This window comes from Macaca mulatta, chromosome 1 (genome assembly GCF_049350105.2).
Source record: "Macaca mulatta isolate MMU2019108-1 chromosome 1, T2T-MMU8v2.0, whole genome shotgun sequence".
In the NCBI taxonomy this organism is placed as follows: Eukaryota; Metazoa; Chordata; class Mammalia; order Primates; family Cercopithecidae; genus Macaca; species Macaca mulatta.
In genome coordinates this window covers 5621486-5645468 of record NC_133406.1, presented here as the reverse complement: position 1 = coordinate 5645468, position 23983 = coordinate 5621486, and the positions used below count along the sequence as shown (strand labels likewise).

Below are 23983 nucleotides of genomic sequence, written 5' to 3'. Positions count from 1 at the left end.
CTCTAACTACCCTGCTGAGACCCCCCCACTACTCACAGACCTGTTCAAGAAAAAGCTGTCCTCAGGGCCTCTCACACACTGGGAAATCTACTTGAAATGGAAACATTACTTTTTCTCATTTCTTGTAAAAGGCAACGGGCTGATGTTCGTATATTTCTCTTGAATGCAGATTCGGTTTCACTCATTGTCCTGTCTTGGAAATCCCCACATAATGACGGCTTAAAGTAGGTTGACAGAGTCCTCCCTTGGAGTCTAGCTTGGAAAATCCTCACTGGGGAGGAGCAGGCCCACTTCTCTTTTTGGCAGATGGTTCCTAACTACGGAGGGACCAGATTGGGCGCCTGGCCCTGCAGTGCGTGCCAGTGTAACTGATGCGGAAACCGGGATTTGGAAAACACCGTCTTGGCTTTCCCTGGACTTTACACTCTAGAGGGCGAGGACTGTGGCCCAGTCACCTTCCCACACAGTGCAGAGCAGAAACTCCAGCCATGTTGTGTGGAACAGAACCCTTTCCAGTGGCTTCTGACTCTAGTTCCTGATGTAGTTTAAACTAATTTGGGCAGCCATGGCAGCAGAGGCCAGGAACAGTATTCAATACTTTCTGAACTTGCGATTCTCCCTCAACCCAATTCGCATGAAGCAGCTTCGGAACATTTGTATCTGTGTAAAACTGAGAGACCTCAGTACACCCAGTCCCCTCTTCCAACACATGGGAGGTTCGAGGTTTCCATGTGAAAATACTTTTTATATGTGACAATAAATCATTTGCAGCTATAAATCTGGAGATGTTTCAGCTTGTTTTGTTTCAGGAGGAATTTCTTAGGGGCACTTGGCCTACACCCTGTTTTTCTTCTAGAATTACCTGCTGTAAGGTCTGAAAAATTTTCAGTAAACAGATTCTGGCACAAATCAATGTGTCCTTTCCTGGAGAGGAGAAGAGATGGCTCTCTGGCCATGTCCTAACACCAGCCTGTCCTTATTTAAGAGGCACGAGTGTGTGTAGTCTAGGTTGTTTTCAAATTTAACCCATTAAACCAGTTAACCTTATTTCGTATGTGACAAGGGCTTTGATGTGGACAAGATGAGGCACAAACTTTTCATATAATTTCCACATTTTTAGCAACAGGTTTTTTTTCTCCAACAGTTTTCATCATAAAAGGTGACTAAACCAGCAAATGAGAAGACAAATCACATTGAAGAACATGAGCTATTGAAACTTACTTTTTATTATTTTTTCCAGTTACCCAGCATGCCACAATCTGATTGCTGACCTGGATGGAACAGAGTGAAATAAATGATTTACAAAGAGATATTTACATTCATCTGATTTAGATTGAATATGCCACAACGCACCACGACCTTCCCCGGGTGACACCGCCTCAGCCTGTAGGGGCTGGTCCTCCTCAGCACGTGCGCCATCCCTGCACGCAGCCGGGCTGGAGCTGGAGTCTGACTCCAGATGAGCAGAGCTCCTGGTGTATGTTTTCAGAAATGGCTTGAAGTTACGTGTTTCAATCTGCTCATTCGTATGCTAGGTTATACATATGATTTTCAATAAATGAACTTTTTAAAGACTTGAGTTGTAATGTTTCCTTTTTATCTTGTAGTGATGAACAAAACACACCAAAAAGGCACATATTTTAACTAGGCCAAAGTATATTAAGGACCAAACTTTTTTTCCTGCCATTCATTTTTCTTTTCATGATCTATATATCATCCTTCACCTTTAATCAATGTCCCATCAGACTCCATTTTATTTATTGTCCTAATTTGTGTACAATCAATCAATCAGGAGACACCAGGAAGCACTATGCATTACTCTTTCCATTCTGTTAACGAAAACAGACAAAAAAGCATCTTTGGCTCGGTGGTGTCAGATTTTTTTTCTTCAATATGCAGTATTTGAGAGGAGCCTAAAAACGTACTTAGTGAAATTAGAAAATTTACTTAGAGTATATCAAATATCTGTACACAGATAATTATTTGTCTAAAATAGTATTTCTACTATACATAGTTAAGCCCTCAAATGCTTTAAAGTAATAAAAATGGACACTGGACATACTGTGTTGTATCTGGGAATGACAAACACTAAAGGCAAGGCTGCAGTTGGGACAGGTCCCTGACCTTCGGCTACCCTGCTTGGCCAGCGAGCCGTCATCCTCATCCCCATCTCAACACAGAGCGGATGTCACCACACGCTCAGCCTTGCCTCTCAGAAGTGGTGTGGACTAGGCTTTGGAGGCGGTGGCATGATCTACACACACAGACCATTCGAATCTCTTGAGCGTGTAAAAGGCTCAAGCCTGAAACAGTAGAACTTCTATTCAGATTCAGAAGTTTTTCATCAAATGTGCTAGACATAAAGGCTGTCACATAAGATATTTTAATTGTCCTTAATTCTGTTTTAGATATACTGTGAATAAATTATACAATATTCTAAAAATAGCACCTTTAAAGAATTATAGAGGTCACTTTATTTTAGCCTCCTGGATCTGTCAACCCCAGTGGTTTTGAGAGAAGAGCACATGTGAGAATGCTCTCAAATTTGGCTGTGTGACGTACACATACGCGCTTGACTCACTCTGGTCCCAAAAGCCATTCCTCTGTCTGGCTTCATCACAGGAGCAAAGCCAAGTTTCTACAATAGTAGCTTTATGAGGTAAAATCAGAAAAAGGCCCCATCCAGAATGATTCAACGTGAAGTCAGACTGCAGTCCAGCCGTCCTACCCATCTACATCACCCGTGTCGAAGTTTGTTAATTTGCCATGACGTGTTAGAAATACACTCTAAGAAAGGAAGTATGCAGAGCAGTACATTATCAGGAAGACATTAATGACAAGCTACATTCCTTCAGATTCTGGGTCCAAACCATGTGTTGTATAGATGATGAGGGTCTGAATGTCTCCAAGGTCTGAGACCTCCTCCATCCCTGGCTTCACAGAACATCCGTCCTAAATCCAGTGCTGAGAGTCAGCGTCTCCCCTCGGAAGCAGCCCTTCATCAAAGTTTGCGTAACCGCACTACTACCATTCCACTGAAGTAAAAATGATCCCCTATGTGTGTGGGAGCTACAAGGAATTTGTATATTTTCCTGTCACATTTTATACAAGGTAGGTTAATACCAGCTGGGGCTATTAAAAATCTGTTTTCATTAAAGAAGATTTAATTTGGGGGGATTATAGAACCACATCCAACAACAATAAACAGAGAAGTAGCAGATTGACATAGTGCTTTATTTAAGCTGTCTGCACGAAGGAAAATCATGTTCATCCCTATCATATACGTGTAAAAATACTAAGGATGTACAGTGTACAAAAACAGTTTCTCCTAGTTATTTCACATCCTCGTGGGCCATATACTTAAGGAAATAGACAGTTTTAGTATGACCAACAGTAAGAGTAATACAGTTTCTTGGGTTTATAGTTGCATCTGCTTAAAATCCTTAACCAGATGACTAGATCTTGCACAGATCTAATGAAAGAACTAGCAAGGTCAAGAAATGTCACAAACTATAAAGCTACAGGGAGGTAATTCAATTACCAATTTAGAGGTTTTCTTTTTATTTAAATAAATACTTTACATTTCATGCTTGCCTGTAATGCACTACCAGGAGCAAGATGAGGAAATTCTACTGTGGACAGTACAAACAGTAGCAGCAAAGTGTGTACGTTGAGGTGTAATATAGAGACCCTGCAGTTAGTAAGGAAGGCCCTTACTTTTGTCCTCTAGGAGAAGCAAGTGGCCCCTGCAAGAACAGTCAGCTTGAAGAAGCTGGAAATCAGGGATGGGAAATGGAAAACAATACTTGAATAATGCTATGTAATTAGTGTAGAAAGCAAAGCTGAGCGTGACCCTGCCAACAATCCAAGCAGAAATAGCCAATTTCCTCCAAGATGGCTGCATTACGACAAGAAGTCAAGCTTCATGACAGTTAGTATGGGCTGGAGTCTGCAAAGTATGAACTGTATTCTCACAGAATGATTCCAGGTTTCAGGGTGTTCCACCTGCCAGAACCCAAAACTACAACTATGGGCGACACAAGGGAAGTTTTAGAAATCTCCCTGTACACACATTTCTGGTTTTCTATTATTCCTCCATGGCAGCTGACAGATCTGGAAGTGAAAATAGGGGATTCTCAAAATCAAAGCCAAGAAGACACCTTGTGTGACCCCAGTGGAGTCTCAGAGGCTGGAATGGAAGTGACTGAGCCCCAGGCGTGGCTGGGGACTGAGAGCCAGTGTGAGGAGTGGCCCGACTGGGGCAATGTCAGTGCCAGTCATTACACTTTAGCAAGTGTCCTTGGCCAAGGTCACGGGAATCACTTTAAGATCTGGGGGAAAAAACCAAAACAACACAAAGCTATGTGCTTAGTGTACGGCGCCATGCTTTCCCTCCAGAGGAGTGAGTGCTCTGAACATCAGCCAGTCTCAGCTTTCTGCTCCTCCTCTCACCTGTTTCTTTCTTATATAATGGATGCAAGACAACTTAAAGAACATACCTTCTAGTCTACTTTTTTGTCAAAATGAAACATTCAACATAATTCCAAGTGAAAAAAAAATTAACTGTGTGTAAGTAAGAATGAACTACCATTTACTGTAACTTCCTACTCAATACTAAGGATGAACTTCACTCAGGTAGAAATATGAAAAATAAGGATAACATTGATGTCTGAATATGTCTTAGCTGCCTTAGTAAAATGCCCTTTAACCCCCGTCAGTCCCAGTGGCCCACCCACTGCCAGCAGTGGTTTCATAGCTATAAATCCACACTTCCAGCGTCAAGAGGCTAAGACATCTGCATATGAATATGATTCATCCTACTTAGAAAGTCACTTGCTCTTTCATACAACGCAATCATAATACTGCATCACGCTGTCGTCTTCCATTTGGGAGCTGTCAGAGAGTTTAACTAAAATCCATTTCCATGATCACTCCACGGAGTGGGTGGCCTTCTGCTTGCCGCAAGAATGGCCCCAGCCCCTAGGACTTCATAGGCTGCTTTGGAAATTGTCAGCTCCTAGCACCAAAGGGTTTAATCTGAAGATCATCATTAATGAAGGAGAAAGATGAGGTTTGCATACATGCCCCCTTTCAGTGAGAAATGTTGGAATCTGGGGACATGAGTATATACAGAAAAAGAAAAGCTGGAGGTGTTCTCTTTTTTTGTTGTTTTTTCCCTGATGGCTTAATTCAGTGATAAATGTACCATGATCCCAAGAAACACACCAGGTTCTTAGCCTTCACTGCCCACTTCCTAAATCCTCAAGATGTGTTCATTTTGCCATGTAAAGATCATTTCTTATCATCACTCAGGTCTCAATTTTCTTCATTACTTTTTGTTGCCAGGTCATCATCATGTTTCAATTCTTCAATGAGCAAACGTCAACAGCTATTTGTTTCATTAACCCCTTGGCATGGATAGTTGGGGATTTTCTCATTTTCAGTACCAAGGGGTTAAATGACAGCATCTCTTCTCCCAAAGCCAAATTCTAACCAATATATTCCATTTCAGAGCCTTATCGTTTTTTAACAGAGGAGAAAAAGTGCATGATTCTCATCAGCGTGTACAATCCTTGCACATGGGTCAAAAGAAACTGCAGTAAGTCTATTTTATATAGGTTGGAGCTGCGTTTGCTGACATGACATACAATTCTCATCACTAAAAAATAAATACTACTGCAATATAAACAAAATCATAAAAGGACATTCAAAGTTTTAACATCTGAGAAAAAGCTAATTCACGTAGAACTGAAAGTAAAAAATTAAATAAGGCAAACACCTGTTTACCTTGGTGTACAAATTTTGGTGAAAAGCAGTATCATTATACCTGTCTACATTCTTCAGCCATCAGAGGTGATAAATGTCAAGAAGGAAAAAAGGTTTCCAAGCACGGGGGAAAGATGCTCTCTGGCGCAAACTGTTTCATAAGACCCTGTAAGTGACCTTGGCTGTGCATGTGCCTTCGTTTCTTGGTAGAACAGTGTTCACTGGCTCATGATTGCCCGGGAGTCTCGACATCCACATGTGATATGGGCTTCTTCTACAGTATCCACCAGGAATTTAAAAATATATATATATATATCTATATATCCCAACAGTTGTTCAGTCCTTCTACCAAATGCTTCCTAATCAATTCCAGCCACAGCTTAGTGATATATACCTACTTCACGCATGGATCTGATGTGCTTTACATATGCACGCCACCACCCTTCCACAATTGCTTGTTCTGAATTGATAAACTATATCTTCTTAGTCTAGTTAGATTTTCTCTTCTAGAAAGTTAAAAAATGTACCTAGAATCAGTGTATCTCATTTAGCCTTCACTGAGGGAAAAACTCAAAGATCAAAAGATGACAATTGGTGCACAAATGAACAATGGTGGGCTCATGACTTCCAAAGGCTGGAAAATTACTTCTGAAAGTTGCTATAATAGTAAGACAGTAGCAGCAACAGCATGAGACCTTAGACTGAGATACAATTTCATGCAAAAACAAAAACTGGAGTGTATTTGCGTGTATGTGTGTTTTCATGAGGGTGAAAGGTGGCGAGGGGTGAAGACCCTTGGCTGGTCTGGGATGTCGGAAGGTGCCCCTGCTATGTGTAAGAGCTAGGACTGGTGATGTCCAGGAATCATTTTCAGTAATAAATTGAAGATGACAGTGAAGTAGCAGAATGAGAGAGACTTATTCTCGTCCACTTGCAGAGTAGGAAAACTGAGGGAAATGCGGCCGCCTCTCATTGTCCATGCAGTCCATACCATCCTCATCATCTGTGGGCAGGAAACAGCTATTTTAATTTTACATTTATTTTTTGCAACATTATCTCTGGTCTATGTTTTGTAAACTCTGAACATAGGAAAGATGAACAGAGGCAATAGCTCCTATAAACTTGTGTTTATCGATAAGCTATACAGTGATTACACTTCCAAAATCATCTGATTTTCATAAATACATAGTCTATGAAGAAATAATACTGTAGAATCATCTCTAAGACATCAAAATTTCAAGACTCAACTCAATGAAACAGTGAAAACAATGGTATTGAAGAAAACAGAGTGTTTAAGAAGGAGCAGTCTTCAGTAACCTTTCATTTCATGTAACCACATATATCAAAATTGCAAGTCAGTGAAACCCACAGCATCCAAAGTCTGTACAGAATCCATCATCAAATGTCTTCAAGTGCTTGTATTTTTTCTTTGTGAGGCTTTAAGTGCAATTGTAAAATAAAGCTTCCTATGAAATGTTATTCAACATCTAACATCTGGCTTAACTCACCTTTCCCAATTGCCCTATGTGAAAACTTGAGCATGAAGGGGCTAAGTGAAAGAAAAAGAGGGAAAGATGTCAACGTCTGAGGCCTGGCTCATCAGGAAACAACCGAAGAGACTTGAAAGGCATCAAAACAGGCCGCTTACAATCACAGTGTTCCTCCTCTCAGCTTTCCTGGTTTTCTCTATTTCAAAGATCACAGATGATCAGCACCCTCTTCTCCTAAGTGTCCTGTGATGACAGTCCTGTGCTGTCGGAAGCTCTTCCTGATAATGTGGCCACACGGTCAGCCACTCAGTCAACATGCACTCCCACACATCTGCTCTGGGCTGAGCACCCATCAGGCCCATGGACCGCAGAACTCTGAACAAAGTTCCCAAGGACCCCCTGGACTCACAGTCTCCTGGGGGAGGTGCTCCACTTTAAATCCCCCGTGCTCTCCTCTAAGCTTAATTATATGCTGTCCTGCAATGGAAATCAGTGAATCTTTCCAATACTCAACCCTTTTCTCTTCAAGCAAAATAATTCAGTTTCCTCAAACCCATATAGGAAGTACATTACCAATTTTTTTTTTAAATATTCTAACCTCTCCAGGGAGCATCAGCTGGACGTGGGTGTAAACAAAGAAAGCATATAGGCCAGATCCCACTGCACTGAGGCTCTGACTCTGTCACCCTGAAGAGGAGGATGCTCGGCCTTTGTCTGAAGAATAAACACTTCCATTCTTGTCTCACTGTTTTTCTTTTCTGTATCCCATTCTTAATGCAGAAGATTCTAAGAAATGGGATTCAAGCTGGCATTAGCCCAAATGTTTGACCTCTAATGTATCAGAAGATATCCTTGCATTAGGTAAGATTTGGGGCTCCCTGCTCTGTGGAAGACACTGAACTCGGAGGCCCTCTCTCCTTCAGCAAACAGACCACTGGAACTGCAGTCGGCATTGCTAGAAGGTATTGAGGTTTGAGGAAATCTCTACCTCCTTATAAAGTTATTGGTTCCAATATTTGTACCAAGCAAGTCACATGCATCTTTTAGATCAAATACCTTCAGCAGTTTTTTTAGCTACAGTAGAAACGGAAGGAGCTGGGAATGATGGTGTATCCGTGGTTGAGCCACAGAGTATAAACACTCTCTAGAGAATACAGGCAGCTAAAACCTTCATGTTCAGATTCTGACATGTGCCAATCACATTTCAAATAAACAATTTTCCTCACCAACAGCTTTATTTTGCTCAGTGTTTCTGCACAGCAAACATGCAGCTGGCTCTGGACAGCAGTGGGGAGCCTGGTGCTTGTCCTGCTCAGCCAGGAAGGGCAGGAGAGCTGCCTGGGCTCCTGGGGCCATGACCAGGACTCACTCTAGCCCGGCGAGGTTCAGCATCCAGGTTAGCCAGACGCTCCACAGGGGCAGGTGCTGGACACTCTTTTGGAAGAGGAGGGACTCTTGCTGGGTGTCAGCTAAGAATTGAGAGACAGCCTTCACTCTCACTTCAGTAACACATTCCTCGCAATTCTGAATCTAGGAAATTTCACAGATACCCTGAGGGCTCCAATCCTTGATATTCTTTAAAGCCAATGATCCCCCTCCATCATTCCAGCCCTTTTCTGTTGGCAGGCTTGGTAACAATGAGGTGTGAACATCTGATCATGGCCCTAAAAGAGTTGAGAGCCTGGGCAGGATGGTGGGAGGGGAGCTGGAGGAAGTGGCAGCTGACTCTGAGTCGGAGCCTGTCAATGTACACAAGTTAGTTCCTGCTGTGAGAGGCTGTGCATAGGGAACAGTGATGATAATGAGCATGAACTATGTTTTTCAAAAACACTTATCTGGAAAAAGAAGACCATGATCAACTCTACATGAGGAACATCAGTTGCCTGATTTTCTTAGAACATTTAACAAACGTCATTATATGGCAGTAAAAGTGACCAGATCTCAAAGAAACCCTCTTTTTCTGTAAGGGGAAGGCAGAGGACCATCAATGGCAATAACGAAAGATGACACATTCCCAAATCTGTTCCATTATTAATGCCAGTGAGGACAATCTGGCATGTCACTGCAGCTGTTTGTAGAAAATGGGACATTTTGCCTTTCTAACTGCTGATGTGTTCTGAACAGTAACTGTACTCTGTTTTATACAAGCAAGGTGGCAAGTGGGAAGACAACTGCTAACGACGGTGCTACCCTGGACTTGCACCAATGAAACTTCTGTGTGTTAGCAGTTAGGGAGCTGCAATGGTTTCTTACCAATTAAACTATTCAAAGCAGCAAGAAAAAGGTTATGTTCAATGTAATCACCGTTTTAAGGTTTCACTGATTCTCATTTTTATCTGCCCCTTAAGGGAATCTAGGATGGATCCAGGAACTGTCAAACTAAAAACACCGCCCCTTTGCCCTAGAAGAACCTGCAGTTCACCACCATCGAGGCTGCTCCCCTAAGACAGGAAGCCCAGGGCCCCGTGGCCCCCAGTGCGGAGCGCTGCGCGGTGCCGAGCCACACACACACACACACACACACACACACACACACACCCACCCACACCCACACCCACACACCCACACACACACACACACACACACACACACCCCCACACACACACACACACACACACACACAGACACACACACACACACACACACACACAGACACACACACACACACACACACACACACACACACAGCAGGAGCGGCTGCTGAACAGAGGTGCCTACAGATGCGTCGATGCTGGTCTTTGCCTGGGCACACTCTGCTGAGCTCTGTCGTCTGACTTTCCTTTCTACAGCGGTCCTGAATTGGGAAAAACACAGGAAGTCCACAGCGCCCTCCCCACCCCTCAATTGTGGGGTGCCCTGTCAGACACAGATGACACTGCTGGGCTCTCGTTGCCATACTGTCCGGGGCCCAGGGGCAGGGCAGGACCACACCCCATTTCTGACACCCACAAAAGCCAGACTTTTCTTTAAAGACAGAGTCTTGCACTGTTGCCCAGACTGGAGGGCAGGGTTGTGATCTCAGCTCACTGCAGCTTCTGCCTCCTGGGTTCAAGCGATTCTCCTGCCTCAGCCTCCCGAGTAGCTGGAATCACATGCATGCGGCCCCACGCCTGGCTAATTTTTGTATTTTTTTGTAGAGAGGGGGTTTCACCATGTTGGCCAGGCTCGTCGTCTCAGGCTCCTCCTGACCTCAGGTGAGGCGTGCACCACTGTGCCTAGACAAAAAGCCAGACTTCCGTGGGCCGACAATTGCAGGCGGATTTTGATAACCATCTTGGAAGTTACTACAATGTACAGGCTTCGTAGGTATCTCTGTCTCAATCTAGAAGTGAACCTATGATCATTTAAAGACACCAAGGTTGTAGGGCTTTTACAGCATGACCCATGTCTGAAAGGACATATGTTATTTAATAATGGAGTTGCTGTTAGTGGTAAAATATGACATGCCAGGAAAAACATTCTTGATGGCTTTTATATTGCTGATTAATGAAGCCAAGGAACTAGGTTCAAATTATGTTCTAGAAACTGTGCTGGGGGACTTCTAACACTTTCTAACATTTCAGTCTCATTTTAGAAGTCCTAGAAATTGAGCAATAAAATGCAAACTAACGACAAATTCTCATCAGGACAAGTGCCCCGTGGGTGTGGTGTAAGGAATAAGGCAGGTAAGATGAATTTCGCAGAGATTCTGGTCCTTGAAAGCTAGGGCTTTGAAATTCAAGTCAATCATGAAAAAATAACTAAGAGGCATATACAACAGTTTCTAATTGACCTTATTTGTAACCAAATCCATTTTGATTTGCTCTGGTCTTTCCAGTCCCACATTTCCGAGCACAGCATTAGTTGGCCCTGTCCGCCGGCCCTCCACTATGCCAGCCCTCCACTACGCCGCTCCTGCAGCCAGGTGCTCGCTGGGTCGGGCCTATCGTCCCCCGAAATGGACTGGACCACAGCACACAGTAATACTATGGACTAACCAATCTGGTGCTTGAGCAGAATTGAAAATAGGGTGATTCAAATTTGCAGAACTCTCAGTGCCTCTCCTAAATTTCTCAGGCACACAGGAGGACAAAAACAGGCCACCGAGAGAGTATCAGCCCTGCTCCCCGCTTTTGCAGAGGACAAAGTGACCGGCCATCGCCCAGAGCTGTAAGGGGCAGAGGCAGGACATAAGACGGGTTCCCCAGGTCTGAGTCCTGGGCTTTTTCAGCCTCACTCTGGGTCCCAAATTGGGATTTCACTTTTAGCTTTCTGAAGTAAAATATCTACTCCTGATATGTTAGAGCCTTCCTATTTCTACGACTTCCAAAATAACGTCTTTACTTGCTCTAAAGAGTATGCAAATGCCAAATGCTCTATTTAAGAGCAGAAACTTTCTCAAAGAGGCTGAGACTGAGGACAGAGGACTGTCAGGACCTCCCCAGTGTCTGCTTTGGCTATTCAGAGGGGAGGCAAACCCGGTGTCCTCCCAGCTCTGAAGTTCCTGGGCCCTCACCATATTCTGTTTATTTATGCACCTATCAAGTATTATTGAATATGCACACTGTGCCAGGCATCTAACCAGGAGCTTGGGCTAACAACGAATGAGACAAACTAGATCCTTCCTCTCCAACCCACTGCACATTAGCGGTAGAAAGAGACACTAAGCAAACAAACAGAAAAATACCAGCAAGGAAAGGTGCCAGTGTAGAGAATGAAGGGTGGGAGGGAGTGTTGTCAGACTGATGTTCTTCAGACTAGGAGGTCAAAGAAGGTTCTCTGATGGAATGACATGCAAGCTTAGAGCTGAAGGACAAGAAGGAGCCGTCCATGTAAGATCAGGGAAGAAGAGCATTCCAGGCATGGACACCATAAATACCGTACCCAGAGCCTGAGGCATGGTGACCTGTGGCATGTTCGAGGTGTGGCTGGAACCCAGGGACAGTGGAGGAAGATGGAGCAGGAAGAGGTCAGAGAGGTGGACAGAGCCCAGATCAGTCAGTGCTGTGCAAACCAGTGTGAGCAAATTGGATTTAGAGTGCAATGGAATGGCACTGGAAGGTTTTAAGCAGAGGAATGGTGTGGTCTGATTACAGTTAGGATTATATCCAAATGAAAGGGCCTAGCAAAGGCTCTATGGCAGGAACTGCCCATGGGTGGATCCAAAAACTCACTGGTGTTACCCAGCATTTTGGACAATTCTAATGCCACAGTCCATGCTGGGGACAGAGGCCAAGGCCTATGCCCATTATTTCTACTCAGCCCTGAGCGACTTGCCCATGACTCCACAGGCTTTCCAACACTGTCTGTCAGTGACTCTTAGTGATTCTAAAATTCTAGCAATGGCACAAGACTGAGTGGAAACTCTGCCTCACCACAGGATAGACCATCAGTAGCTCACTTCAATGTATTGGTATTTCACAACTTAGACTAGACATCGGTCAAGTTGGTAAGCCCTGCTCCCTGACTATGGCTGATCCAACTTCAGGACCTGGAGCACCTTAACTTTATGTGAATCTAAAGAAAGAAAAGCACACACACACAATTATATCTTCACTTTCAGGGTGTTCACAGTCCCCTTGTCGCCAGACCATGGTCCCCATATTAAGACCTCTTGGCCCATATGACCCCTTGTTTGCCTCTTGACAGGAGAATCTGTCACCTGTGACCATGTTGGGCACAGCATTAGCCTCCAACCTCCCCTCTCCCGGACACTGAGTCCACATCAGCACTATTGATGAATCTGCCTCCGAAAAAGGAATGAGAAGAGAAGACATATAGGAAAGGAATCGAAAAGAAAAGGAGAGAAAAACTATGATGTGAACCAAAAAATGTGTGACTTGAAGCATCCTTGCAGCCCTCCAAATATTGCCCCGAAACGCAATCGTATTCGCATTCCTAAGTTAGTGATGATACACACAGACCTCTGTCAGCATGAAAATGTTTATCAATTATGTCTGATCACCTTTTCCCTCATTACAGCTCCACTGATTTATGGAATTTCTCTAAGTGTGAGACATACTAATGTATATGAATTGACTTGAAGTGGTACATGAACACATAGTTTTCATAAATATGTAATTTATATGTATTCAAAAGAACCAGCAAACTAAATTATGTCCTCACAGATAATGCTATTTAAGAGAGAGCTAAGTAAAAAGGAGTGACTCTAAGTGAATTTTAAAACTATTAAGTAAGTAGGAGGCCAGAATTGGCAAAATTCTGAAGGTGATGTGGGAATGAACGAAGTCTAGGAAAGAGGGGAGTCTCTATTTCACAGTCCTTTCAGTTGGTGTCAAAAGAATCTATTGGAGAACAGTAAGGAAGGGCTAGTCTGTAATTTCATCTACAATTTCTCTCTATATAATTTATCCTACCCAGAAAAGCATTTCTTGCAGTCCTTTGATATTACCTGTCTTTTGATATTTCCACTGGGAACTCAATGTTCTTAAATTCAATTCAATATGCAATATTCTTAAATAGAATGGAGTAAGTCACTGTGGAATTTGATCTTGAAAATATCAGATGAGTTTTTAGAAGACTGTTTTCTTCAATTACATTAGAAGAAATTATATTAGAAATTTATCAATTGCCTTCTAAATTTACTTACATTTTTCAGGTGGTGTTATTGTAATAGTCTGAGCTGTAAATTCTTCATCAAAATATCTAGTATCTGTCTCAGATGTTACTTGAGGTTTAAAAGGAGGTACAAGCTGTAAAAAGAAAGAAAAAGAGTTTTATTAACTGATTTCAATTCAGGAAAATTCCTTTCTGGGAAAAATGCAGAGAGCATGTAGTTAAATGAACAGAACAAAAGTCTACAATGCTGAGTCGCTGTGTAAGGGGGACATGGTATTTGGCTTCCCAGTCAATAGTCTAAACAAACCGGTGGGTAATTGGTGGTTCTGTATAAAATGTAATGGATCACGAAAAACAACAAAGGAAAACCACAGAATAGGACGGGAGAGGGATATTGAAAAATCTGTCCTGGTTTTTTCCCCCAATAACAAACATACATGCAAAACCATATTGACAGGGAGCAGTGTGCCAGGACGTGGGCTCCTCTCCGGGCAGCCTCTTTCTAGTACTAGCTGAAGAAGGTATTAACAAAGATACAACTTAATAATACAGCTACCACCAGGGTACGGATGAGAGTGCTGCCTTTCCCTTCGTAAAGAACTACAACTTTGGACTTTGCCAAGAATTTGCTGATAGGAAGTGGGCATCGATGCCCGCCCCGCTCTGGAAAAGGGTTTCTTGGCAGCCCCTGCAGTTACACGCAAATTTTTGCCCACAGCTTTCATCAGATCCTCAAAGGGGACCACACCCCAGAAGAGATTAAGAGTAGCTCCTCTGGGATTGACAGGGCAGGAATCATCTCATTCAAGTTGCACCTGTGGCAGGCATGGGGGTGGGGGAGGCGGGGGTGGAAGAAAGTCTTGGGGAACCGGAGGTCTCAGGAGCCGGAGCCCTGTGAACCTCTGCTGGTTGGGAGGGAGAAGAAACTAACATGAGGCTTCTGCGTCTCGGGGCTCTAGCCTTCAGGGATAGGTGGAACCCACAGGTTCCTTCTAGCACAGGATGCCCAGAGCCAGAGCATTAGGGTCAGAGTATGTGCTCTGCAGAGCATCATTCAGAACAGGGGATGCTGCTTTAGAATACGGTTCTCATGGGGATAGGAACATGGCAAACAGAATGACAGAAATCAGCATGTTTTATACAAATTTTACAGAAACAAATACACAATTGGCTTGAGATCAGTGCATTTTCCCACTCTTTCTGTCACCAAATTTATGTTAAATAATAAGGCGAAATCTTTAAACTATTCTCTAGACAGAACTATATTTTTAAGAATGGTGGGATGAGCAGAATTAAAAGCAGGTTTTCAAAATAAAGGACCACATTTCAGTTTATGGTGCATGCTACAAAGCATTCTTAATCTCTTCTTTTTAAAATTCTTTGTTTGCCCCCAGCACACAGCTATTCTAAGGTCTTCATGACTGTCAAGCTTTGAGGATGAACCAACTCTACATTCCACTGATCAGCTGGTAATGGCTACTAATCCCTGACCTGAAACAAACTCCTCTGCTAGTGGTAAGCAGAGCCTGCCATGGTGCCAGACCAAGTTTCTTTCTAGCTGCTCTGCTGGCTCCCTGGACATGAGCAAGCAGGTCACTCCACTGCTAGAAACCCTCCCTCTGAGTCTCGGGCTACGCGCACTGTCTTCACCGGCATCACATATCACTGCTAGAAACCCTCCCTCTGAGTCTCGGGCTACGCGCACTGTCTTCAGCGGCACCACATATCACTGCTAGAAACCCTCCCTCTGAGTCTCGGGCTACGTGCACTGTCTTCACCGGCACCTCGTATCACTGCTAGAAACCCTCCCTCTGAGTCTCGGGCTACGCGCACTGTCTTCACCGGCACCACATATCACTGCTAGAAACCCTCCCTCTGAGTCTCGGGCTACGCGCACTGTCTTCACCGGCACCACATATCACTGCTAGAAACCCTCCCTCTGAGTCTCGGGCTACGCGCACTGTCTTCAGCGGCACCACATATCACTGCTAGAAACCCTCCCTCTGAGTCTCGGGCTACGCGCACTGTCTTCAGCGGCACCACATATCACTGCTAGAAACCCTCCCTCTGAGTCTCGGGCTACGCGCACTGTCTTCAGCGGCACCACATATCACTGCTAGAAACCCTCCCTCTGAGTCTCGGGCTACGCGCACTGTCTTCAGCGGCACCACATATCACTGCTAGAAACCCTCCCTCTGAGTCTCGGGCTACGCGCACTGTCTTCACCGGCACCACATATCACTGCTAGAAACCCTCCCTCTGAGTCTCGGGCTACGCGCACTGTCTTCACCGGCACCACATATCACAGGCACGTGCACGGGGAACACCAGAGGCAACAGAGGCTGGAACGCTTTTTGTTTGTTTGTTTTTTAAGAAAACCCAGGGGTAACTGCCCCTGTCTGACAGGAAACTGGAAGACTGGAATTCTGGTTGGGTTTTTCTGATTTACTATTCTACAGATGTTCACAAAATAGGTCTTTATCCATCCAATCAAAAGTTAACCACAAGAAATTCCTGTGGCTGGAATCGGCTTCTCTTGGGCACTAGGAGTAGGTTTTGCTGACCTCTGCTCCCCCCTTTTCATCTGGTTCTTTGTGATGTCAGAAATTTAAATTTGCCTTCAAGTTAGGGGAAACTTGTCCTTTTAGATGGGAGAATGATCATCTGTAACTTTAACAAACTGAAACCTATCTTAACACTTTTCAAAAGATTACAGGAGAGCTTAAAATAGTCTCTGTTTCAAATGCCACATGTACTGAGGACTTTCCTGACCACCTTCTTATATTAAACAGCTATCCTCCCCTTCACTTTCTATCTTCACATTGCCTTTTCTTCGAGACTTTGCAACATCTGATACACAGGCACGTATACCACATATGATATACGTAGATTTGTTTGTTACTGTCAATGTCATCATCAATAAAATAAGTTCCACGAGGGCAAGGACTTTAAAAAAAGTTTATTGATGAGTAATTAACATACACTAAACAGCCCACGTTAAGAATATACAACTTGGGCTGGGTGTGGCAGTGTGTGCCTGTAGTCCCAGCTACTTGGGAGGCTGAGGTGGAAGGATCACTTCAGCCCAGGAGGCAGAGGTTGCAGTGAGCCAAGATTATGCCATTGCACTTCAACCTAGCCTGGGCAAAAGAGTAAAACCCTCTCAAAAAAAAAAAAAGAAAAAAAGAAAAAAGAAAAACAGGCAGCTGATATGTTTTGACATATGTATATACCCATGAAACTGTCACCAAAATCAACATGGTGAAAACATCTACCACTTTAAACGTCGTCTCGTGCCCATGTGTGCTTCCATCCTCCCACCCCTGCAGGCCAACATCTACCGCTTTAAACGTCGTCTCGTGCCCATGTGTGCTTCCATCCTCCCACCCCTGCAGGCCAACATCTACCACTTTAAACGTCGTCTCGTGCCCATGTGTGCTTCCATCCTCCCATCCCCTGCAGGCCATGACTGGCATACTTTCTGCCGTAACTGACTTGCTTGTATGTTTAAGAATTTTATGCAGATGAATCATATAGTATGTACCCTTTGTCTGTCTCGTTCATTTAGCATGATTACTTTGATATTCATGCATGTCACCGCAGGTATCAATAGTTTGCCCACTTTGCTGGGTCATATTTCAGTACACAGATGTATCACGATTGACCCACTCATCTGTCAATGAACATCGGGGCTGTTTCCAGTTTGGGGCACTTACAAACAAAATTGTTATTAACTTTTACGTCCAAGTCTTTGTGTAGACATATGATTTAATTTAGGACAAATACTAAGGAGTGGAATGGCTGGGCCATATGGTAGGTATACATTTGACTTTTCCAGAAACTGTCAAATTGTTTTCCTTTATGTTAAAAAACAATTCTAATTCCTAATTCACTCAGAGCGTTTCATTTTTTGTTTAAATAAATTTTTAAAAGGATGAATTTTTCTTGATTTTTTTTTTGCATCATTTGATATAATCATTTCCTTCTTACTCTGTTAATAGGTGAACTATAGTGATTGGTTTTGAATGTTATATTCCTAGAATATATTCCTAGATATTCCTTATATTCTATTCTTATATTCAATCTTATATTCCTAGAATAGACCACACTGGTAGTGGTTCTTTGTATCTATTGTTAGATTTAATTTGCTAAAATTAAATTAAACATTTCAGCATATATGTTCATTAAGAATATTGGTCTATAGCATTCTTTTAAAAATCTTTTTGCAGGCCAGGCGTGGTGGCTCAGGCCTGTAATCCCAGCACTTAGGCCGAGGCAGGCAGATCACGAGGTCAGGAGATCGAGACCATCCTGGCTAACACGGTGAAATCTCCGTCTCTACTAAAAATACAAAAAATTAGCCGGGCGGGTATGGTGGCGAGCGCCTGTAGTCCCAGCTACTCAGGAAAATGGCGTGAACCCGGGAGGCAGAGCTTGCCATGAGCTGAGATGGATGGTGCCACTGCACTCCAGTCTGGGCAACAGAGTCTGAGACTGTCTGAGACAGACTCTGTCTCAAAAAAAAAAAAAAAAAAAAATCTCTTTGCATACTGATGTCAAGTTAGTACCTGCCTCACAGAATGAACTGAGAAATATTCTCTCATCTTCAATTTTCTGGAATAATTTGTATAGAATTGATAATATTCCTTAAATGTTTGGTAGACTTCATTGGTGAAAATATGTGGGTCTGGTGTCTTTGTCAGAAGGATCTTAACCACAATTATAATTTCTTTAGTAGGTACAAGGCTATCCATGATATCTATTTCTTCTTGGTAATTTGTATCTTTCAAGATATGTGTCCATTTTAGCCAAAGAGTTGAATTTATTGGCATAAAGTTATACATGTTTCTATATTATCCACTTAATACCAATATAATCTGTAGCAGTGTCAACGTTTATTATTTGTCTTCTCACTTTTCTATTCAGTCAGGTGAGAAATACATCCATTTTAATGATCTTCTCAAAAGCCCAGTTTTTCTTTCATCAATTTTCTCTATGATTTTTTGTTTCTGTTTCATCGATTGCTATCCCAATCTTTATTTCCTTTGTTCTGTTTACACTGCATTTAATTTGTTCTTGTTTTTATAATTCCTTTTTTGTCTTTCTTAGAGACAAAATCTGACTCTGTCACCCAGGCTGGAGTATAGTGGTGTGATCATAGTTCACTGAAGCTTCAAACTCCTGGCCTCAAGCAATCCTCCTGCCTCAGCCTCCTGAGTAGCTATGACCACAGGTGCGCACCAGTATGCCCAGCTAATATTTTATTATTCAGAGATGGGATCTCACTATGTTGTCCAGACTAGTCTAGAACTCCTCTACCTTGGCCTTCAAAAGTACTGAGTATAGTTGTGAGCTACTGTGCCCAGTCCTAGTTTCTTAACATAGAAGCTAAGGTCATTAATCTTACACTTTTCTTCTTTTCTAATATTTAAAAATATCTTTTAGTACTATAAATTTTATTTAGTACTATAAAGTATTGCTTTAGCTGTATATCACAGCTAAACATGTTGTGTTTTCATTTTCAGTCCATTCAAAACACTTTCTAATTTCCCTTTGATTTCTTCTTTGATCCATGGATTATTTAGTATTTAGTTTCCAAGAACTTGGGGATTTTCCATATATCTTTCTGTGTCTTTTTAATTTCATTTCCTTCAAAGAGAATATGTTTTACAGTAGCTAAATCCTTTAAAATTCATGGAGTTGTTTTGCTCAACATAGGGTAGACTGTGGTAAATGATCTGTGACCTTGAGAAAAATAAGTGTTCTTATGTTGTTGGGTAGCATGTTTCATAAATGTCAATTAGATCAAGCTGATTGATAGTATTGCCCAAGCTGTCTATAATCTTACCAATTTCTCTCCAATTGCTGTATCAATTATTTGAAGATGGGTATTGAAACGTCTAATAGTAATTGTAAATTTGTCTATTTTTCCTTATAGTTATATTAGTTTTTGCTTCATATATTTTGAAGTTTTGTTATTAGATGCATAACTAAGATGGTTAATACTTCTTGATGAAATGACTCCCTTAATTATTATGAAATAATCCTCCTTTTCTCCAGCAATATTACTTGCTTTGAAATCTACTTCGTATGATTTAATATAGCACTCTAGTTTTCTTTTGATTAGGGTGAGCATAGTATATAATTTTCTGTTCTATTACTTCTAATCTACTTATATCTCACATTTAAAATTGATTTCTTATAAGCAGCATATAGGTAGTTCTTGCTTTTTACCAAGTCTAATCTCTGTCTTTCAATTGTGGTGTTTAGAACATTTACATTTAATGTGATTATTGATATAATTAAGATTAAATTTACCATCTTGCTATTTGTTTCCCACTTGTCTCATCTGGAACTTTGTGTTGCACTAATGTGGTATTCCCAACCCCTAAAACAGTCTTTGCCACATAGTAGCATTCAACAATATTTGCAGAATAAATGAATCAATCATTAAATCTTGGAGTGGAGTAAGATGTCAGTGAGCACGTAGCATATCTTTTTAGAGATTAGGAAATTAAAGCTGACACTGGTTAAATGGCTTGCCAAAAATTATACAAATAAGAACTGGAGTGGCAAAAACCTAGGTCTCTTGATCTCAAGGTCTTTCTACTGTAGCATTTACAATGTGAAGGCTTTGAATGAAAACTACTTTCGCTTTTGATTGTTTCTCTACAAATTAGTCAGTCAAGATATTCATTCTGGGAAGCATTATTCCCCCTTCCACTCCCCCTGTCCCTGAAGGTGAAGACAACTCAGTGTAATATAAACATTTGTAGAGGAAGCAAAGACCCTACATTATGTATATGGGGAACGTTGTGGGGTAGGGCTTGTAAAAGACTGCCTCAGTACGGTTGGGCATGGTGGCTCACGCCTGTAATCCCAGCACTTTGGGAGTCTGAGGCAGGCAGATCAGGAGTTTCAGACCAGACTGGCCAACATAGTGAAACTCCATCTCTATTAAAAATATAAAGATTAGTTGGGTGTAGTGGCACATGCCTGTAGTCCCAGCTACTTGGGAGGCTGAGGCAGGAGAATCGCTGGAACCTGGGAGGCAGAGGTTGCAGTGAGCTGAGATTGTGCCATTGCACCCCAGCCTGGGTGACAGAGCAAGACTCCAACAAAAAAAAAGAAAAAAAAAAAATTGCCACAGTACTTGAACAGAAGCAGTCCCGTAAAAATCATCAGGATGCCCCAACTTTAGATTTCATTACAAATTTCTAGAATATATAATATTCCTGAGTAGTCTTCATAAAGTTTATGGAAAATGTGTATTATGAAAAAACCATGCACAGATTTCAAAAAATTTCTGCACCAAAATTAACTCACACTAACTTGTTGTAACATGTCTGTACAGGATCAAGTTTGAGGCACTAAGAAGGATAAGACGTCAGTTTGGAAAGAGCCCCTGTAAGAGCAACATGAATTCTAAAATCAAAGCAAGAACAAACATTAAATTCGTGGTGAAGCTTGGGTGGAAGAATGATTAAATCACTGATGCTTTATGAAAAGTTATGGGAAGTATGCCCCAAATAAATCAGCAGTCTAAAAATGGGTAACTTATTTTATAAAGGGACAAGACAATGTGGAAGATGAAGCCCGCAGCGACAGACCATCCACATCAATTTGCAAGGGAAAAATTAATCTCGTTTGTGCCCTAATTCAAGACGACCAGTGATTAACAGCAGAAACAATAGCCAATACCATAGACATCTCATCTGGTTCCGCTTACAGAATTCTGACTGAAAAATTTAAGTTGAGCAAACTTTCCACTCGGTGGGGGCCAAAACCGTTGCATCCAGATCGGCCGTAGACAAGAGCAGAACTTTCAATGGAAATTTTAAACAAGTGAAATAAAGATCCTGAAGCATGTCTTTGAAGAATTGTAACGGGAGTTGAAACATGGTTCTATCAGTATAATCCTCAAGATAAAGAAATGGGTATGAAGAAGTGGCAATGGTCCAGTCAAAGCAATATTGGACAGGTCAAGGGCAAAGGTCATGGCAATAGTCTTTTGGGTGCTCAAGGCATTTTGCTTATTGACTTTCTGGAGGGCCAGAGAATGATAACACCTGGAGAAAGTTAGCCAAAGCTTTAGCAGAAAAACTTCCAGGAAAGCTTCACCAGAGAGTCCTCCTCCACCCGCATAATGCTCCTGCTTAATTCCTCTCATTAAACAGTGGTACTTTCATGAGCTTTCATGGGAAACCATTAGGCATCCACCTTACAGTCCTGATTTGGCTCCTTCTGACTTATTTTTCCCCTAAACTTAAAAAAGCTTTTAAAGAGAACTAGTTTTTCTTCACTTAAAGACTGCACTGACATATAGGTAAATTACCAGGACGTTCAGCTCTTTAGGGATGAACTAACTAGCTGGTATCATGGCTTACAAAAGTATCTTGAACTTGATGGAGCTTATGTTGAGAAATAAAGTTTATATTTTCTGTTTTTCTCTTTTAATACCATTTTCCATGAACTTTTTGAAGTCCCCTCATATTTACTTTAAATAATAGCTGAACGAATTTCAAATATTATATTATTATAGGTTGAAATGTGTCCCTCCAAAATTAGTATGTTTAAGCCCTAACCCCAAGTACCTCAAAATGTGACTCTATCTGGAGATAAGGCCTTTAAAAAAGTAACTGCATTAAAATGAGATATAAGGGTGTGTCTTAACTCAATCTGGTATCTTTACAAGAAGAGGAAATTTGGACACACAAGTAGACACACTAAGGAAAAACCACATGAAGACACAGGGAGAAGACGGCCTTCTGCAAGCCAAGGAACGACACCTCAGAAGAAACTAACCCTGCCTGTACCTTGATCTTGGACTTTAGCCAGAAATGTGAGAAAACGAATTTCTGTTGTTTAAACCACCCAGTCTGTGGTATTTTGTTATAGCAGCCCTAGCACATTAATACATTAATTTCCTATTTCAGCTTTAAACCAGAATCTTCATCTCTTCTTTTTCTCTAACCACATTTCTCAAAACATTTCTGTATCAACAGAATGTAAATTCCCATTTAGAAAGGATAGTCATAAATATTTCTGTAAATCTCAGCTACTTTTATGGATCAACTCAATGAATAGCTATAGTGTCATTAACTGCAAACAACGTATTTTTCTGACAAATGCACTAAACTTGAAACAAATCTTTATTTGAAAAACAATTTGCTTTCAGAAAATGTGCTATCCAGTGATCTTAAACAAGACAATAAAGTTTCTGGGTTCAAGACATCAATTTCATTTCACTGGAAATATGCAACTTGAAGTCCATATGGTGACAGCAAAGTTGAAGCACCCTAGATCCTTTCCACACTGATCTTTTATCAAACTTTAAATGTTATGAAATCACTCTACCATTTACTATCTTCCTAAAAGTGTCAATGAAAGAACAGAGAGAATTTTCTGAAGGTTGTTAGAGTAAGTCACATTTGGTATTCCTGGTATGGCTGGAATGACCACACGAGGGTATATAGGAACACCAAGGTCTCTGAAGGTAAGGGACTCCACAGACCTTTCTTAGCAACAGGTCGCGTGCTACTATCAGATATCTATATTCTTTCTTCTATTGTTCCTTCCAGGTGCTTAAGAAATAGAGTGGAGAACTTGAAACTTTCTGGGGCAGCTGATGTAGACAGTGATTATGGTATCTTAATTGCCTTAACAACTGTGGTTATTTCCACCACTTTGTGTTGGCTTATAGGGTTCAAAATCAGCGAAAATAGATGTTTGCTGTAAAGAATTGCCAACACTATTGCATGTTTAGATCTCCCAGAGATAGTAATCTGGTGCTGTAATTTTCACTTCTCTGAAACAACATGAGAAAGTAGTCAATCACAGGTGGAGATTCTGGCTTATTTAATTTCTATTAAATACTGGCTTCACGCTTTGTGTATATGTAGGTGTGCACGTAGTGGAAAAGCAGGAGTATAAAAGAGGATTTATTTCTAACAAAACTAATGGATATATGGCATACATTATTTAGTTACATTGTATGCTAAGCTGTGCCATACCAGTGAATTCTTCTTGACATAAAACTAGACACGATAATTATATTTCATTTTTACAAAACTACACAGTAATAATTGAAGCTCAAGCTGTTAATCTTGTGCCTATATAAAATGTACCAAGGGGCCCAAGGTATATAACAAATTAATATACCACTATTG

General features: G+C 41.7%; 2 protein-coding genes across 17 annotated transcripts in view; one reads left to right on the top strand and one right to left on the bottom strand.

The window, feature by feature from the left end:
- SDCCAG8 (SHH signaling and ciliogenesis regulator SDCCAG8) overlaps positions 1 to 1574 on the top strand; it is a 249512-nt gene extending 247938 nt beyond the window's left edge. For all 15 annotated transcript variants that reach the window (XR_013415966.1, XR_013415967.1, XR_013415968.1 and 12 more), the window contains one exon: positions 1241 to 1574. Coding sequence is in view for 9 of the 15 variants with exons in the window: in XM_077998215.1 (XP_077854341.1) it covers positions 1241 to 1289 (49 nt within the window). In the remaining 6 variants the exon portion in view is untranslated. The remainder of the gene's footprint in view (positions 1 to 1240) is intronic.
- The window catches only part of AKT3 (AKT serine/threonine kinase 3), a 361571-nt gene continuing 338796 nt past the window's right edge, over positions 1209 to 23983 (bottom strand). Inside the window, exons 13-14 of one of the 2 annotated variants that reach the window (XM_028845179.2) lie at positions 13846 to 13948; positions 1209 to 6769 (exon numbers count right to left, since the gene is read on the bottom strand). In XM_028845179.2, the coding sequence (XP_028701012.1) occupies positions 6684 to 6769; positions 13846 to 13948 (189 nt within the window). In that variant the 3' untranslated portion in view covers positions 1209 to 6683. 2 annotated transcript variants of the gene reach the window in all.